This window comes from Ranitomeya imitator, chromosome 4, assembly GCF_032444005.1.
Source record: "Ranitomeya imitator isolate aRanImi1 chromosome 4, aRanImi1.pri, whole genome shotgun sequence".
Lineage (NCBI taxonomy): Eukaryota > Metazoa > Chordata > Amphibia > Anura > Dendrobatidae > Ranitomeya > Ranitomeya imitator.
Window position 1 is genome coordinate 703,316,642 of NC_091285.1, and position 18,140 is coordinate 703,334,781.

Here is an 18,140-nt window from a genome sequence, read left to right on the forward strand (position 1 = left end):
GCACAGGAAGTGGCCACAGCACTTTTGCCCTTCTAGGACCTGCCAAGAGGACCAATGGAATGTGCTGCAGAGCCTGAGCACATGACCCTCGATCTCCAACGGGAGACCTTACGCTGGGCATGCTCAGTACATGCAGACAAGGACTTAGTCCCAGAGAAGTCCGCTCGCTGCTGACCAGCACTGACTTTAAAGGCAGAGACTGGAGAAGCAGCACTAACTCTCAGAACAGAGTGAGAATGAGCAAGACGCTGGGACCGACGTCCTTGCTGAGCAGGCTCCACTGCGGCTGGACAAGAATGGGAGACCGCAGCGGAAGTGGCTCGAGATTCCCCCTGTGCAGAAGCGGGAACTCGACCCCTAACATTACCCCCCCTCCTAGGGCCCCCCCCTCCTTGGGCCTCGCTACGTTCGAAGGCAGCAATGAGCTGCGGGGCCCGAATGTGCTCAACAGGTTCCCAGGACCTGTCCTCGGGGCCATAACCCTTCCAGTCCACCAAATAAAATTTTTTACCACGCACCACCTTGCACCCCAAAATAGCGTTCACCTCATAATCGTCCGTAGACGAACCCGATGTCCCAGCAGATGACTCGGAAAAGCGGGACATATACACGGGTTTCAAGAGGGACACATGAAAGGTGTCGGTGATACCCAGGCGTGGCGGAAGGGCCAAACGATAGACCACAGGATTAACCTGCTCGAGGACCTTGAATGGACCCAAGTAGCGAGGAGCAAATTTAGTGGACTCAACTCGCAGCCTGATGTTACGGGCGGAGAGCCACACCAAGTCGCCAGGAGCAAAGGTCGGGGCGGGGCGCCGATGAGCATCAGCGGAGGACCTCATTCTCTCCTTAGAGGCCCGAATGGCATCCTGAGTGCGGTCCCAAATATCCCGTGCCTCCACAGCCCAGTCTGCCACCCTGGAGTCGGCGGAAGACACGGGCATAGGCACAGGGACCCGTGGATGCTGACCATAGTTGAGGAGGAATGGGGTTTGTCCAGTGGAGTCGGCAACGGCGTTGTTCAGTGCAAACTCTGCCCATGATAGCAAGGATGCCCAGTCATCCTGCCAGGCTGAAACAAAATGTCGCAGGTATGTGACCAAGGTCTGGTTGGCCCTCTCTACCAAACCATTCGTCTCGGGATGATAAGCGGAAGAGAGATTCAACTCAATACTGAGAAGACGACAGAGCTCTCTCCAGAACCGAGACGCAAACTGGGGACCCCGGTCACTGACAATTTTGTCTGGCATACCATGTAGGCGGAAGATATGTCTGATGAACAACGCTGCCAAGGCCCGTGCAGAAGGTAACCGCGGCAGCGGCACCAAATGCACCATTTTTGAGAAATGATCGGTGATGACCCAAATGATGGTACAGCCGCGAGACTTGGGCAAACCCACAACAAAGTCCATCCCGACCATCTCCCAGGGCCTATCTGCCACCGGCAAGGGATAGAGCAAACCAGCTGGCCTTTGACGCGGAGATTTATTTTTGGCGCAGGAGACACACGCCAGAACGTAATCCCTGACATCCCGGACCATATGCGGCCACCAGTACGTCCTCGCCAGTAGCTCCGATGTCCTCTTTGTCCCAAAGTGTCCACCCACCCTGGACGAATGAGCCCAAGAGAGAACCTCCGGTCGCAAATTAATGGGCACAAAAGTCTTGCCCGGAGGCACAGACTCTAGCGATACCGGCGCCACGGTTCTCAGACTCTCGGAAGGGACAATAAGCCGAGGCTCCTCTTCCTCCTCCTCAGTTGACATAAGGGAGCGAGAGAGAGCGTCAGCATGGATATTCTTCTCCCCGGCGAGATAATGCAGGGAAAAGTGGAACCGGGAGAAGAACAGGGACCATCTGGCCTGGCGAGAATTTAGCCGCTGGGCTGTCTGCAAATAGACCAAATTTTTGTGGTCCGTGTAAACTTGGAAGGGAAACCGCGCACCTTCCAGAAGGTGTCTCCACTCCGAAAAGGCCAACTTCATTGCTAGCAACTCCCTGTCCCCGATGGAGTAGTTCCTCTCCGCTGGCGTGAAGGTCTTGGAGAAGAAGAAGCATGGATGCTTCCGACCTTGAGCATCCTTTTGGTAGAGGACTGCTCCAGCACCAACGGACGAGGCATCCACCTCCAGTAGGAATGGCTTATCCACATCGGGACGATGTAAGATGGGAGCGCTAGCAAAGTGGGACTTAATAGAAGTGAAGGCCTTGGAGACCTCTTCCGACCACAATTTGGGATTCGCTCCCTTCTTGGTGAGGGCTACCAAGGGAGCCACCAGAGTTGAGAAGTGGGGAATGAACTGGCGGTAATAGTTTATGAACCCCATAAAGCGCTGCACCGCTTTAAGAGAATGGGGCTCTTGCCAGTCCATCACAGCCTGTAGTTTGGCAGGATCCATAGCCAATCCCTGGGCGGAGATGATATAGCCCAGGAAAGGTAAGGACTCCTGCTCAAACACACACTTCTCCAACTTTGCGTAAAGAGAGTTTGCCCGTAGGAGGTCGAAGACTCTGCCAACATCTCTCCGGTGGGAGTCAATATCTGGAGAAAAGATGAGAATATCATCCAGATAGACTACAACCGAGGTGGAAAGCATATCCCGGAAGATGTCGTTGACAAAGTCTTGAAAAACGGCAGGTGCATTACAGAGCCCGAAGGGCATCACCAGATACTCATAGTGCCCATCTCTGGTGTTAAATGCCGTTTTCCACTCGTCCCCCTCACGGATGCGAATCAGGTTGTAAGCACCCCGCAGATCTAGTTTTGTAAACACTCTAGCTCCCCGAAGCCTATCGAAAAGCTCAGATATCAACGGCAAAGGGTACTTGTTCTTAACTGTGATAGCATTAAGACCCCTGTAGTCTATGCATGGACGTAGTTCTCCATTCTTCTTCTGCACGAAGAAGAACCCTGCCCCAGCAGGTGACACTGACTTCCTAATGAACCCTCTTGCCAGATTCTCTCGTATGTACTCAGACATTGCCTCCGTTTCCGGGAGAGATAATGGGTAGACTCGACCCCGGGGAGGCTCAGCACCAGGCAAGAGATCGATAGGACAGTCATAGGGGCGATGGGGCGGAAGGGTCTCCGCCGCCTTCTTGGAGAACACGTCTGCATAAGACCAATATTGCTTGGGGAGAGAGGATAGATCTGCGGGTACCTCAGTAGTAGCAACCTGAACGCACTCTCGGTGACACCTACCCCCACATGACTCACTCCATCCCAGAATTCTGCCTGAGGACCACTCGATGTGAGGAGAGTGGTACCGTAGCCAAGGTATCCCCAACAGGACCTCATCAATACCCTCAGGAATGACGAGTAGAGAAATAATCTCCTGATGGGATGGCGACAGGGACAGAGTAACAGGGATGGTCTGATGTGTTATCTGTGCGGGGAGTGTCGACCCATTCACCACTCGTACCGTTACTGGTTGGGATAGCATAACCAGGGGTATTGCGTGACGTTGGGCGAAGGCAGAAGACATAAAATTGCCCTCCGCCCCAGAATCCACGCAGAGGTCTACCGAGTGGGAGGATGAGCCAAAGGTAATTGTCCCCTTAAAGGACAATTTGGAGGCAAACGTCGCAGTGTCTAGTGCACCTCCACCTACTACCACTAGACGCTGACGTTTCCTCGACCGCTGATGACATCTGGTGGCAAGATGTCCTGACTGTTGGCAAACCTGGCAACCCTGGAGTGCACGAGCAGTCTGGGACTTAGATCCCGCTCGTGACACCACCTTAGGTTCCTGAACCTCAGGAGCCTGAACTGGAGATTCCAAAGGTTTGGCGAAGGTGGGAGCCAGCCGAAACCTCTGCCTACACTGGGCTCGCTCTAACCTCCGCTCGTGAAAACGGCGGTCAATGCGAGTAGATACTGCTATTAACTCCTCCAGTGTGGCGGGAATCTCCCTAGTGGCCAGAGCGTCCTTAACGTGGTCAGCCAGCCCCCTCCAAAATATAGGGATAAGGGCTTTATCCGACCACTCCAGCTCAGATGCCAGAGTGCGGAAATGGACGGCAAAAAGGCTGACCAAGGACGAGCCCTGAGTCAGTGCCAACAGTTGGAGCGCCGTGTCATGGGTGACACGAGGTCCAAGAAAGACCTGTTTCAGAGTGCTCAGGAATAACGGAGCACTCTGCACCACATGATCGCCACGCTCCCACAGCGGCGTAGCCCACTGCAACGCCCTGTCCGACAATAAGGAAATTATAAAGCCCACCTTAGCCCGCTCTGTAGGGAAACGAGAGGCCAGAAGCTCGAGATGTATTGAGCACTGACTCACGAAACCCCTACAGGACTTACTGTCACCAGAAAATTTCTCTGGTAGCGGGAGGCGAGATAGCGTCGGTACAGGAGCGGCAGTGGACAAGGTAGCTGCAGCCACACTTGCAGCCTGAACAGCGACAGCAGTAACATCCACAGCTGAGGTTGAACGCTCAAAAGCCGCCAACCTTCCCTCCAGCTGCTGGATGTACCGCTGTAAACGCTGATCGTCCGCCATTTTACTAGCCAGACCCTGGCGCTAGTATTCTGTTAGGACTGGCGGAACGCACCAAGACAGATGATAAAGGTGCGTTCGCAGTCCGGGGTCCACCGTGCAGGTGAGAACCTGCTGCTAGCAATTAGCAGACAATATGGCGGTACACTAAAGTATACACGCGTGGGTTAAACCTCACCCAGCGTGAAGAAAGCGATCCTGTTAATTCACAGGACCGCAGTACCGCACTAGTGCGCGAGCAAGTGGTCAGCGGACTTAACCCCAGAAGGGATTGGAGCCCGATTAGACCCTTGCTGGCGTAACACCGCAACTGGGTGTGTAGAGAACCTTAAGAAATCTATGTGCACAAGAGTGCGAGCGATGCCGCACTAACGGACGCCACTAACCACCCAGACTCGGGTATGGAAAGCGCAAGGCAGGCGCACGGCGCCGTACTGGCAGGCACAGCTACAGGACGCTGTGATGTGTGTTAGTGCTGTAGGCTAAGTCGGGCGCTAGGTAGCAGCCATACACCTTCCGCGAACAGACATTCAATAGGGTAGGGGTTTCCAAGGACGACTTGCACTCACAACATACACACATAAGCAATTGTAAAACAATACTAGCGCATGGCTGTGCGGTCATGCGCAGTTTATATAACAGCAGCACAGGAAGTGGCCACAGCACTTTTGCCCTTCTAGGACCTGCCAAGAGGACCAATGGAATGTGCTGCAGAGCCTGAGCACATGACCCTCGATCTCCAACGGGAGACCTTACGCTGGGCATGCTCAGTACATGCAGACAAGGACTTAGTCCCAGAGAAGTCCGCTCGCTGCTGACCAGCACTGACTTTAAAGGCAGAGACTGGAGAAGCAGCACTAACTCTCAGAACAGAGTGAGAATGAGCAAGACGCTGGGACCGACGTCCTTGCTGAGCAGGCTCCACTGCGGCTGGACAAGAATGGGAGACCGCAGCGGAAGTGGCTCGAGATTCCCCCTGTGCAGAAGCGGGAACTCGACCCCTAACACCCTGCTTGTAACTGTTGGCAGGATTTGCAATTAGCGCAGAGCCTTTATTAGTCTAGTTGTACCACTAAATGACAATTTGAACAGAATGTGTATGAGACCCTCCGTTATGTCTAATACAGGGTTTATCTGAGTCCCTCTGAGCTCGCCCGAGTCCGTCATTTTTGGCACTTCTTTCTTCCTTCATAAATTCCACTGAATTTTTTGATAAAAAAATCAATTTTGGTTCACTTAAAATATATTTTTTAAAAATAATTTTAAATCTTGCTTTATATACAAATCATTATACAGGATAAAAGGTCTCTTAACATTTTTTTTTTCATTTAAATTCCAATTTCTTGTTAATTTTATTGTCAGCCCTTAAAGTGAAATAAAAATGTGACACCGTTGTTCTCAGCAGTGATCTGGGAGTCAGAGATGCTTTCAAGAGTCTTCCCCATGCAGTTCTCCTTCAGAACTTTTTTCCATCCATATCTACATGTTCACTGCCCCCCAGACCTCCTTGTAGGGTCTGCTGGAAAAAAAGTTTAGATTTTTTATTGGCTCCCATTATCCTTGTTACTCGAAATGCGCACTCGAGCTTTAGAGATTGTTTGGTTTGAGTAACTACCATCGGAACATTTTATTGCTCGCTCAACTTTATTAAATAAAAATAAATGCTTATAAAGTCACCTAACTTCTCACCTCTCCAGCATTTATACTCCTCACCATCAACCATCTGCTCCTCACTGCATCTTGTGATCTCCACTACGGAGAGACCGGAGAGGTGAAGAGTAAGGTGAGTATAAGATATTTTTAAATTAGTGTTTGTTGTCACTTTTTGGCCGCTATCTTATTGAATCTGAATGGAACTGAATTACAAAAAAATGCAGTTTGGTGAATGAGCATTTTTATAGAATTTGAAAGTAATTAAATTCAACTAAAATATATTCTCTAATGTTAACTTACTAGGTGGTGTTAAACCATGGCGCTGTAAGGACGGATCTCCTGCAGTAAGAAGAAATATCTGGATCATACAGAGGGTTAAGATCAGTAATGTGACACTATACATGACACCATTATAGAGCAGAAAGGCTAGTGATGTGCAGAGAGAAAGACGATCAGTCTACATATGAAGAGTGGAGCAGATTATTGCGCCTCTACAAATAGAGTAGAGGATGTTTGGGATTTATATGGGTCATTTACACTTACCGATTTCACCTGTTGGTAATTTAATTCTCTGGCGTGGGGTTCCTCCTGTAGAGATAAGTAATATGCAGATTATATAGGAGACGGAAGCTATAATCTGTCATTAATAGTGTTGAGCATTCCGATACCGCAAGTATCGGGTATCGGCCGATACTTGCGGTATCGGAATTCCGATACCGAGTTCCGATACTTTTGTGGTATCGGGTATCGGTATCGGATCCATAGTGATGTGTAAAATAAAGAATTAAAATAAAAAATATTGATATATTCACCTCTCCGGCGGCCCCTGGACATCACCGCTGGTAACCGGCAGGCTTCTTTGTTTAAAATGAGCGCGTTTAGGACCTGAGAATGATGTCGCGGCTTCTGATTGGTCGCGTGCCGCTCATGTGACCGCCACGCGACCAATCACAAGCCGCGACGTCATTCTCAGGCACTAAACTCCTCATTCTAGGAATTTAGGACCTGCGAATGACGTCGCGGCTTCTGATTGGTCGTGTGGCGGTCACATGAGCGGCATGCGACCAATCAGAAGCCGCGACGTCATTCTCAGGTCCTAAACGCGCTCATTTTAAACAAAGAAGCCTGCCGGTTACCCGCGGTGATGTCCAGGGGCCGCCGGAGAGGTGAATATATCAATATTTTTTATTTTAATTCTTTATTTTACACATTAATATGGATCCCAGGGCCTGAAGGAGAGTTTCCTCTCCTTCAGACCCTGGGAACCATGAGGACACCTTCCGATACTTGGTGTCCCATTGACTTGTATTGGTATCGGATATCGGTATCGGCAATATCCGATACTTTTCGGGTATCAGCTGATACTATCCGATACCGATACTTTCAAGTATCAGACGGTATCGCTCAACACTAGTCATTAAGCTTTTCACCATTGTAGAGCAATAACATTAGTGAGCTCAGGGGGGGAAGAACAATAAGTTATACATGTGATGAGGGGAACAGATTACACAGGTCTGCGACTAAAAAGCTGTTTGATTATTTTCATCTAATTTTCATGTATTTTGGTGTGCTGAAAACGAAAAAAAATATTGAAAAAAATCCTGGACTTCAGGATTTGCCACAAAATGCAAAATACTCTTCAAATTTAGTATATTTTTCTCAATTTTTGGTATTTTTTTTATCTTAGGGTTTTGAAAGTCAAAATTACTATTAATTAATTCACATCAATGCATTGAAGATATACAAGACCCTGACTACAAAAAAATCGTCGCACGAATGCTGAAATCTTTTCAAGCTTTCGGTTGCCTGATGAGTTTGAAAGTGCATTTCCTCCATTCCCACCTTGACAACTTTCCTGAAAATTTGGGAGCTGTGAGTGAAGAGCTAGGTGAACTATTCCACCAAGACCTTAAAGAGATGGAAAGAAGATACCAAGGAAGATGGAGCATTACAATGATGGCTGACTACTGTGGGACGCTCACAAGTCACAAGCGTAAATGAACCAAGAGAAGCCTCACAGGGAAGAAGAAGCGATGTTAGTGTGTGTTAGTGAGCTCATTGCAGTTAAAAAATGATTTTCATGAAACATTTGTAATAAAAAATTAATTTTATGAGTCTATTTTCATTTATTTTGAGGTATTGTCTTATTTAACATAGTTACTTAAATTGTCAGAAAACGTGATGTCCTATGACAAAACAGAGGTCATTTTCGGATTCAGCGCACTTAAAGACATAAAGATTATGTGGAATAACCAAAACAGCTCTTGAAAAATTTTTTTTGCTGACCCATGTTATGGCTGATATTTTTTGTATGCACAGGAGGCTGACATATGAAGAATATACATAGGTTACATTCAGGGACAGGCTAATCCGGAGGGATCGAGTGGTTCGGATGGCACATGCTCCCCAAAGTAGTCCCAAAACAGCTGCTTTAAGGGAACCTGTCACCCCTCGCAGGGCCTATTAAAGTAAAAGAGCCTCCTTCAGAAGCACTAAGGCTGCATTCTGTGAAGGTGGCTCTTATGTTTATTATCCCTAGGAACGCTGAAATAATTTGTTTTATAAGTTTCCCGCCATACCTCTATTGAGCCAGGGAGGTATGTTTTCTACCCCTGACTCAACCGCCTCGCAGCCATCCATCACCCCCCTCTGTCTTCTGGACGCCCCCTCCTCTCTTTCTAGTAAGTAACTTCACTGGTGCCTATGCTCACCAATCAGTTCTTGGTCATGCGCAGTGCGCACTGCCCGGGAACTTACATCAGGATATCACGTCGGCTTGTAGCGGAGGCCTCAGATCCCGCCCCGCAGTGTGTTATGATGTATTCACACTGCAGGGCTGGGAACTTGGCACCTGCGCAGTGGAGCGGGTCACCGTGCTCCAATGAAGATAGTGCCGATGTCTCGCAAGATTTGTGAAGTCTCGCAAGAAATCGTCACTTCTGTCGAAGAGCACGGTGACCCACTCCACTGCGCAGGCGCCAGATTCCCAGCCCTGCAGTGTGAATACATCATAATACATTTCTTTATGTGAATAAAAAAAAACAATAAAAGTACACATATTTAGTATCGCTGCATTCGTAACGACCCGACCTATAAAACTGTCCGACTAGTTAACCTCTTCAGTAAACACTGTATAAAAAATAAATAAAAAACAAGACAAAAACAATTCTTTATCATCATACAACCGAACAAAAAGTGGAATAAAACGCGATCAAAAAGACGGATATAAATAAACTTAAAACGTTGTCTTGTCCCACAAAAAACGAGCCGCCATACAGTGTCATCAGCGAAAAAATTAAAAAGTTATAGTCCTTAGAATAAAGTGATGCAAAAATAATTATTAACTATGTAAAAAAGGTTTTATTGTATAAAAGCGCCAAAACATTAAAAAGGATATAAATGAGATATCACAGTAATCGTACTGACCGCAGAATAAAATTGCCTTATTAATTTTACCACACACAGAATGGTATAAACGCCCCACCCAAAAAAAATTCATGAATTGCGGGTTTTTGTTCATTCTGCCTCCAAAAATCGTAATAAGAAGCGATCAAAAATGTCATGTGCCCGAAAATGGTACCAATAAAAATGTCAACTCGTCCTGCATAAAACAAGACCTCACATGACTCTGTTGGCCAAAATATGGAAAAGTTATATCTTTCTAAAAAAAATTTATTTGCAATAAAAAGCGTGACAGTTGCTAAATATAAAAAAACCGCTATTAGAACACACTATAAATAGTAAATCAAACCGTCCTTTATCACCCCCTTAGGGAAAATAATAAAATTTTTCTATTTCAATTTTCCCATTTGGCTTAGGGTTAGAGCTAAATTTAGGGTTAGGATTGGGGCTAAAGTTAGGGTTAAGGTTGGGGCTAAAGTTAGGGTTAGGATTGGGGCTAAAGTTAGGGTTAGGGTTGGGGCTAATGTTAGGGTTACAGTTGGGGCTAAAGTTAGGGCTAGGGTTGGGGCTAAAGTTAGGGTTTGGGTTGGGGCTAAAGTTAGGGTTAGGGTTGGGGCTAAAGTTAGGGTTAGGGTTGTAGCTAAAGATAGGGTTAGGGTATTGATTAGGGTTAGGGTTGGGATTAGGGTTGGCATTAGGGTTAGGTGTGTGTTAGAGTTAGGTTTGTGGTTAGGGTTATAGTTGGGGCTGGGATTAGGGTTAGGGGTATGTTGGGGTTAGGGTTGGAGGAAGAATTGGGCAGATTCCATGCTTACCCTTGTGACAATAAAAAATTGGGGGCAAAAAGATAATTTTTGTGAAAAAATATGATTTTTTATTTTTACGGCTCTACTTTGTAAACTTTTATGAAGCACTTTGAGGTTCAAAGTGCTCACCACACATCTAGATAAGTTCCTTTGGGGATCTAGTTTCAAAAATTTGGTCACTTTTGGGAGGTTTCCACTGCTTAAGCACATCAGGGGCTCTCCAAATGCGACATGGCGTCCCATCTCAATTCCAGCCAAATATACTTTGAAAAAGTCAAAAGGCGCTGCTTCCCTTCCGAGCTTTGCCGGGCGCCCAAACAGTGAGTCCCCCCACATATGGGGTGTCAGCGTACTCAGGACAAATTGGACAACTTTTGGTGTCCAATTTCTCCTGTTACCCTTGGTAAAATAAAAAAATTGGATCTGAAGTAAATTTTTTGTGAAAAAAAGTTAAATGTTCATTAAAAAAAAAAAATTCCAAATATTCCTGTGAAGCACCTGAAGGGTTAATAAGCTTCTTTAATGTAGTTTTGAGATCATTGAGGGGTGCAGTTTTTAAACTGGTGTCACTTTTGGATATTATCTATGATATAGATAAGTTACTTCAAATGTGATGTGGTCCCTAAAAAAAAAATGGTGTTGTAAAAATGAGAAATTGCCGGTCAACTTTTAACCCTTATAACTCCCTAGCAAAAAAAAAATTGGTTCCAAAATTGTGCTGATGTAAAGTAGACGTGTGGGAAAGTTACTTATTAAGTATTTTGTGTGACATATCTCTGTGATTTAAGGGCATGAAAATTCAACTAAACGCAGGTAATATCAAAGAAATTTTACCACTATCATAAAGTAAAATATGTCACGAGAAAACTTTGTCAGAATCACCGGGATCTATCGAAGAGTTCCAGAGTTGTTACCTTATAAAGGGACAGTGGTCAGAATTGCAAAAATTGGCTCGGTCATTAACAAGCAAACCACCCTTCGGGGTTAAGGGGTTAAATTACACTATTGCATGTGTTATTTTATAATTTTGGTGTATGACTTTATATATAATTTTTTCACCTGCACTGTGGAAAAATTCATGGACACTAATAATTTGCAGTTTTGCAATGTCATTCTAGTATTTGCTACACCGCTTTCTATATGTAACACCCAATTGTTAAGTGAAGTAAGAACATCTGTGTTATACCTTGTAAAAGAATATACAAATGACTGCATGTTATTTGAACATTAGTCATGAGTAGGGTTGAGCGAAACGGGTCGGCCATTTTCAGAAGTCGCCGACTTTTGGCAAAGTCGGGTTTCATGAAACCTGACCCGACCACTGTGTGGAGTTGGCCATGAGGTCGGCGATCTTCTGATCTGGAATCGGAATTCCGATACCGAGTTCCGATATGTTTGCAATATCGGAAATCGGTATCGGAATCCATATTTAAGTGTAAAATAAAGAATTAAAATAAAAAATATTGCTATACTTACCCTCTGACGCGCCCTGGTACTAACCGGAGGTCTTCCTTCCTTAGAATAAGCGCGTGAATGACCTTAGATGACGTCGCGGCTTGTGATTGGTTGCACGACCGCCCATGTGATCGCTCATGTGACCAATCAGAAGCCACGACGTCACCGAAGGTCCTTCAAGCGCTGATTCTTAGGAAAGAAGGCTGCCGGAAAGAAGCAGGGCGCGTCCGAGGGTGAGTATATACCTAATAGGAATATACTCATCCTTGGACGCGCCCTGCTTCTTTCCGGCAGCCTTCTCATTGGTCACGTGAGCGGTCACATATGCGGTCGCGCAACCAATCACAAGCCGCGACATCATCTAAGGTCATTCATTCTGATTCTAAGGAAGGAAGACCTCCGGTTAGTACCAGGGCGCGTCAGAGGGTGAGTATAGCAATATTTTTTTATTTTAATTCTTTATTTTACACTTAAATATGGATCGCAGGGCCTGAAGAAGAGTTTCCTCTCCTTCAGACCCTGGGAACCATTGGAAACCCAATGGACTGCATTGGGTTTCGTGTTTCAGCCGACCCCGACCCCGACTTTTTTATAGTCAACCCGACTTTTGAAAAAGTCGGGTTTCATGAAACCAGACCCGATCCTATAAAAGTAAAAGTCGCTCAACCCTAGTCATGAGTATGGCTGCCTAGTGCAGTCGAAATGCGTCGACTGGGTCATTTGACCATGTACATTTTTCTTTTGTATGCACTATATTTTCTTTTGAAAAAGAAAAAGAAAAGGAAAATCCAGACCCGTTGATCCGGTCTCCAATTTTTTGTATTATTCTTGATGAGGGGTCAGGGTGAGGCCTGTGTCTGAGCCCCAGGTGGATTAGCATAGATCAACAGGGTCAGCTGGAATGAGGTTTCTATAATTGTTATTTTTCATATCCTCTGAAAAAAGGCCAAGAAAGCAAAAATTCCGCCGAGGTATGTAAACTTTTGTATATATATAATATTTGTGGTTATACATGTAGAATTGTTTGCATGTGTTGTGACAAAGTCACTGGCATAATGCTTGAGGGGAGATATGTTTCACTGAGGCTACTAGGCGAGGAGCCCACCCATACACTGCAGATGACAGCTGGGATACATGGTCAGGATCGGGCTGAAACAGCAGCAATCAGAGCTAGTCTCAATCTCCGCTGTTTAACTCTTCTAAAACCAATGTCAATTACTGACCGCAGTAGTTAAATAGATCAGTGACCGATGCATGGGCTCACAAGATCCCATCAGCCCACACCCAAGCTCCCCCCAGTTGCTGAATGTTTGCCATGAGGATGCAGCTCCTAAGGAGATATCCATGTCACTACATACTGCAGAAGTGAGGTACAGCAGTATATACTACAATCGATCATAGCATCACAGGTTAAAAAAATGGCATTCTGCCTTGTGTTCTTAGGGACGCTATCTTCCCAGGAATTGGCCAATATGAACAGATTATTAGTTATGTAAAGTATGAGCAAAATGCTCATTTGCTGATTTTAATTTTTAAATGAAACCTATCACCTAAAAAATACAATATTAACCTCAGGTGTGGCATTAATCTGCAGGTTTGTAGCTTTCTGAACCTGCCTTGGGATGGAGTCTCAGCTGTCCGGAGAAAATGCCCTTTATTCCCGTCAAATTCCTGCCAAAGAGAAGGTGTCGGCTCTGGTTCAGTCATCGCTCAGTGTGTAAAAAGCAGCCGCAGTAACTGCACCCCTGGAACTGAATGACAATGGGGTCTAATGCACAGAATGGTCTGTAGACACAGAACAGTGTCTGAACCTGCACCGGTGCCGCCCCTATGACTGGAAGCCAAACAATGCCGGGGAGATAAAGTTAATTTCAATCTTGCAGTGAGGCTCCAAGTTCCAGTGTCAGACAGGTTCACAACGCTGTTAAGTTCAGTTCCAATATCTATGCAGTAAGTTTGGTTCAGTCTGAGTAGCTATGGTTCTGTTTCCACATTTATGCATAAAGCTATAATTTGTACCTACAGTACAGACCAAAAGTTTGGACACACCTTCTCATTTAAAGATTTTTCTGTATTTTCATGACTATGAAAATTGTACATTCACACTGAAGGCATCAAAACTATGAATTAACACATGTGGAATTAAATACTTAACAAAAAAGTGTGAAACAACTGAAAATATGTCTTATATTCTAGGTTCTTCAAAGTAGCCACCTTTTGCTTTGACGACTGCTTTGCAGTCTCTTGGCATTCTCTTGGTGAGCTTAGTAACATAGTAACATAGTTAGTAAGGCCGAAAAAAGACATTTGTCCATCCAGTTCAGCCTATATTCCATCATAATAAATACCCAGATCTACGTCCTTCTACAGAACCTAATAATTGTATGATACAATATTGTTCTGCTCCAGGAAGACATCCAGGCCTCTCTTGAACCCCTCGACTGAGTTCGCCATCACCACCTCCTCAGGCAAGCAATTCCAGATTCTCACTGCCCTAACAGTAAAGAATCCTCTTCTATGTTGGTGGAAAAACCTTCTCTCCTCCAGACGCAAAGAATGCCCCCTTGTGCCCGTCACCTTCCTTGGTATAAACAGATCCTCAGCGAGATATTTGTATTGTCCCCTTATATACTTATACATGGTTATTAGATCGCCCCTCAGTCGTCTTTTTTCTAGACTAAATAATCCTAATTTCGCTAATCTATCTGGGTATTGTAGTTCTCCCATCCCCTTTATTAATTTTGTTGCCCTCCTTTGTACTCTCTCTAGTTCCATTATATCCTTCCTGATCACCGGTGCCCAAAACTGGACACAGTACTCCATGTGCGGTCTAACTAGGGATTTGTACAGAGGCAGTATAATGCTCTCATCATGTGTATCCAGACCTCTTTTAATGCACCCCATGATCCTGTTTGCCTTGGCAGCTGCTGCCTGGCACTGGCTGCTCCAGGTAAGTTTATCATTAACTAGGATCCCCAAGTCCTTCTCCCTGTCAGATTTACCCAGTGGTTTCCCGTTCAGTGTGTAATGGTGATATTGATTCCCTCTTCCCATGTGTATAACCTTACATTTATCATTGTTAAACCTCATCTGCCACCTTTCAGCCCAAGTTTCCAACTTATCCAGATCCATCTGTAGCAGAATACTATCTTCTCTTGTATTAACTGCTTTACATAGTTTTGTATCATCTGCAAATATCGATATTTTACTGTGTAAACCTTTTACCAGATCATTAATGAATATGTTGAAGAGAACAGGTCCCAATACTGACCCCTGCGGTACCCCACTGGTCACAGCGACCCAGTTAGAGACTATACCATTTATAACCACCCTCTGCTTTCTATCACTAAGCCAGTTACTAACCCATTTACACACATTTTCCCCCAGACCAAGCATTCTCATTTTGTGTACCAACCTCTTGTGCGGCACGGTATCAAACGCTTTGGAAAAATCGAGATATACCACGTCCAATGACTCACCGTGGTCCAGCCTATAGCTTACCTCTTCATAAAAACTGATTAGATTGGTTTGACAGGAGCGATTTCTCATAAACCCATGCTGATATGGAGTTAAACAGTTATTCTCATTGAGATAATCCAGAATAACATCCCTCAGAAACCCTTCAAATATTTTACCAACAATAGAGGTTAGACTTACTGGCCTATAATTTCCAGGTTCACTTTTAGAGCCCTTTTTGAATATTGGCACCACATTTGCTATGCGCCAATCCTGCGGAACAGACCCTGTCGCTATAGAGTCCCTAAAAATAAGAAATAATGGTTTATCTATTACATTACTTAGTTCTCTTAGTACTCGTGGGTGTATGCCATCCGGACCCGGAGATTTATCTATTTTAATCTTATTTAGCCGGTTTCGCACCTCTTCTTGGGTTAGATTGGTGACCCTTAATATAGGGTTTTCATTGTTTCTTGGGATTTCACCTAGCATTTCATTTTCCACCGTGAATACCGTGGAGAAGAAGGTGTTTAATATGTTAGCTTTTTCCTCGTCATCTACAACTATTCTTTCCTCACTATTTTTTAAGGGGCCTACATTTTCAGTTTTTATTCTTTTACTATTGATATAGTTGAAGAACAGTTTGGGATTAGTTTTACTCTCCTTAGCAATGTGCTTCTCTGTTTCCTTTTTGGCAGCTTTAATTAGTTTTTTAGATAAAGTATTTTTCTCCCTATAGTTTTTTAGAGCTTCAATGGTGCCATCCTGCTTTAGTAGTGCAAATGCTTTCTTTTTACTGTTAATTGCCTGTCTTACTTCTTTGTTTAGCCACATTGGGTTTTTCCTATTTCTAGTCCTTTTATTCCCACAAGGTATAAACCGCTTACACTGCCTATTTAGGATGTTCTTAAACATTTCCCATTTATTATCTGTATTCTTATTTCTGAGGATATTGTCCCAGTCTACCAGATTAAGGGCATCTCTAAGCTGTTCAAACTTTGCCTTCCTAAAGTTCAATGTTTTTGTGACTCCCTGACAAGTCCCCCTAGTGAAAGACAGGTGAAACTGCACAATATTGTGGTCGCTATTTCCTAAATGCCCGACCACCTGCAGATTTGTTATTCTTCAAGAGGTAGTCACCGGGAATGGTCCTACAACAATCTTGAGGCAGTTCCGAGAGATGCTTAGCACTTGTTGGCCCTTTTGCCTTCACTCTGCGGTCCAGCTCACCCCAAACCATCTCGATTTGGTTCAGGTCTGGTGATTGTGGAGGCCAGGTCATCTGGCGTAGCACCCCATCACTCTATTTCTTGGTCAAATAGCCCTTACACAGCCTGGATGTGTGTTTGGGGTTATTGTCCTGTTGAAAAATAAATAATGGTCCAACTAAACGCAAACCGGATGAAATAGCATGCCGCTGCAAGATGCTGTGGTAGCCATGCTGGTTCAGGATGCCTTCAGTTTTGAATAAATCCCCAACAGTGTCACCAGCAAAGCCCCCTCACACCATCACACCTCCTCCTCCATGCTTCACGGTGGGAACCAGGCATGTGGAGTCCATCCGTTCACCTTTTCTGCGTCGCACAAAGACACGGTGGTTTGAACCAAAGATCTCAAATTTGGACTCATCAGACCAAAGCACAGATTTCCACTGGTCTAATGTCCATTCCTTGTGTTCTTTATCCCAAACAAGTCTCTTCTGCTTGTTGCCTGCCCTTAGCATTGGTTTCCTAGCAGCTATTTTACCATGAAGGCCTGCTGCACAAAGTCTCCTCTTAACAGTTGTTGTAGAGATGTGTCTGCTGCTAGAACTCTGTGTGGCATTGACCTGGTCTCTAATCTGAGCTGCTGTTAACCTGAAATTTCTGAGGCTGACGACTCGGATAAACTTATCCTCAGAAGCAGAGGTGACTCTTGGTCTTCCTTTCTTGGGGTGGTCCTCATGTTAGCCAGTTTCTTTGTAGCGCTTGATAGTTTTTGCCATTGCACTTGGGGACACTTTCAAAGTTTTCCCAATTTTTCGGACTGACTGACCTTCAGTTCTTAAAGTAATGATGGCCACTCGTTTTTCTTTACTTAGCTGCTTTTTTCTTGCCATAATACAAATTCTAACAGTTTATTCAGTAGGACTATCAGCTGTGTATCCACCAGACTTCTGCTCAACACAACTGATGGTCCCAACATTATTTATAAGACAAGAAATCCCACTTATTAGACCTGACAGGGCACACCTGTGAAGTGAAGACCATTCCCGGTGACTACTTCTTGAAGCTCATCAAGAGAAAGCCAAGAGTGTGCAAAGCAGTCATCAAAGCAAAAGGCGGCTACTTTGAAGAACCTAGAATATAAGACATAATTTCAGTTGTTTCACACTTTTAGTTAAGTGTATGATTCCACATGTGTTAATTCATAGTTTTGATGCCTTCAGTGTGAATGTACAATTTTCATAGTCATGAAAATACAGAAAAATCTTTAAATGAGAAGGTGTGTCCAAACTTTTGGTCTGTACTGTATATCTATGTAGGAAGTTTGTTTCCACTCTCATATCTATACAGTTAGCTTGATTCTGTTCCTGTAAGTTTCAATGTAGTTATTTAAATTATGTTTATGTATTCATGTAGTAAGCTTGGTTCTGTTCTCATAACTATTTAGTAAACTCAGTTGTGCTCCTTTATCTGTATGATAAGATCTGTTCTGTTCTCAAATCTATGCAGTAAGCTTTGTTCTGTTTCATTTTGTACACAGTAAGCTTCATTTTGATAAGGTACTCATATAGCAACCGTGGCTTTGTTCCTGTATATACGTAAGAAACTCTGTTTTGTACCTGCATCTATGTAGGAAGCTTGATTCTGCTCAAATCTTCATG

At 44.7% G+C, this 18,140-nt stretch overlaps 1 protein-coding gene across 1 annotated transcript in view; it reads right to left on the minus strand.

Annotated features, from left to right (window-relative positions):
* LOC138677399 (uncharacterized) overlaps nucleotides 1–18,140 on the minus strand; it is a 628,383-nt gene that overhangs the window by 182,471 nt on the left and 427,772 nt on the right. Inside the window, exons 22-23 of the mRNA XM_069767493.1 lie at nucleotides 6,699–6,743; nucleotides 6,456–6,494 (exon numbers count right to left, since the gene is read on the minus strand). Of these exons, the coding sequence (XP_069623594.1) occupies nucleotides 6,456–6,494; nucleotides 6,699–6,743 (84 nt within the window). The remainder of the gene's footprint in view (nucleotides 1–6,455; nucleotides 6,495–6,698; nucleotides 6,744–18,140) is intronic.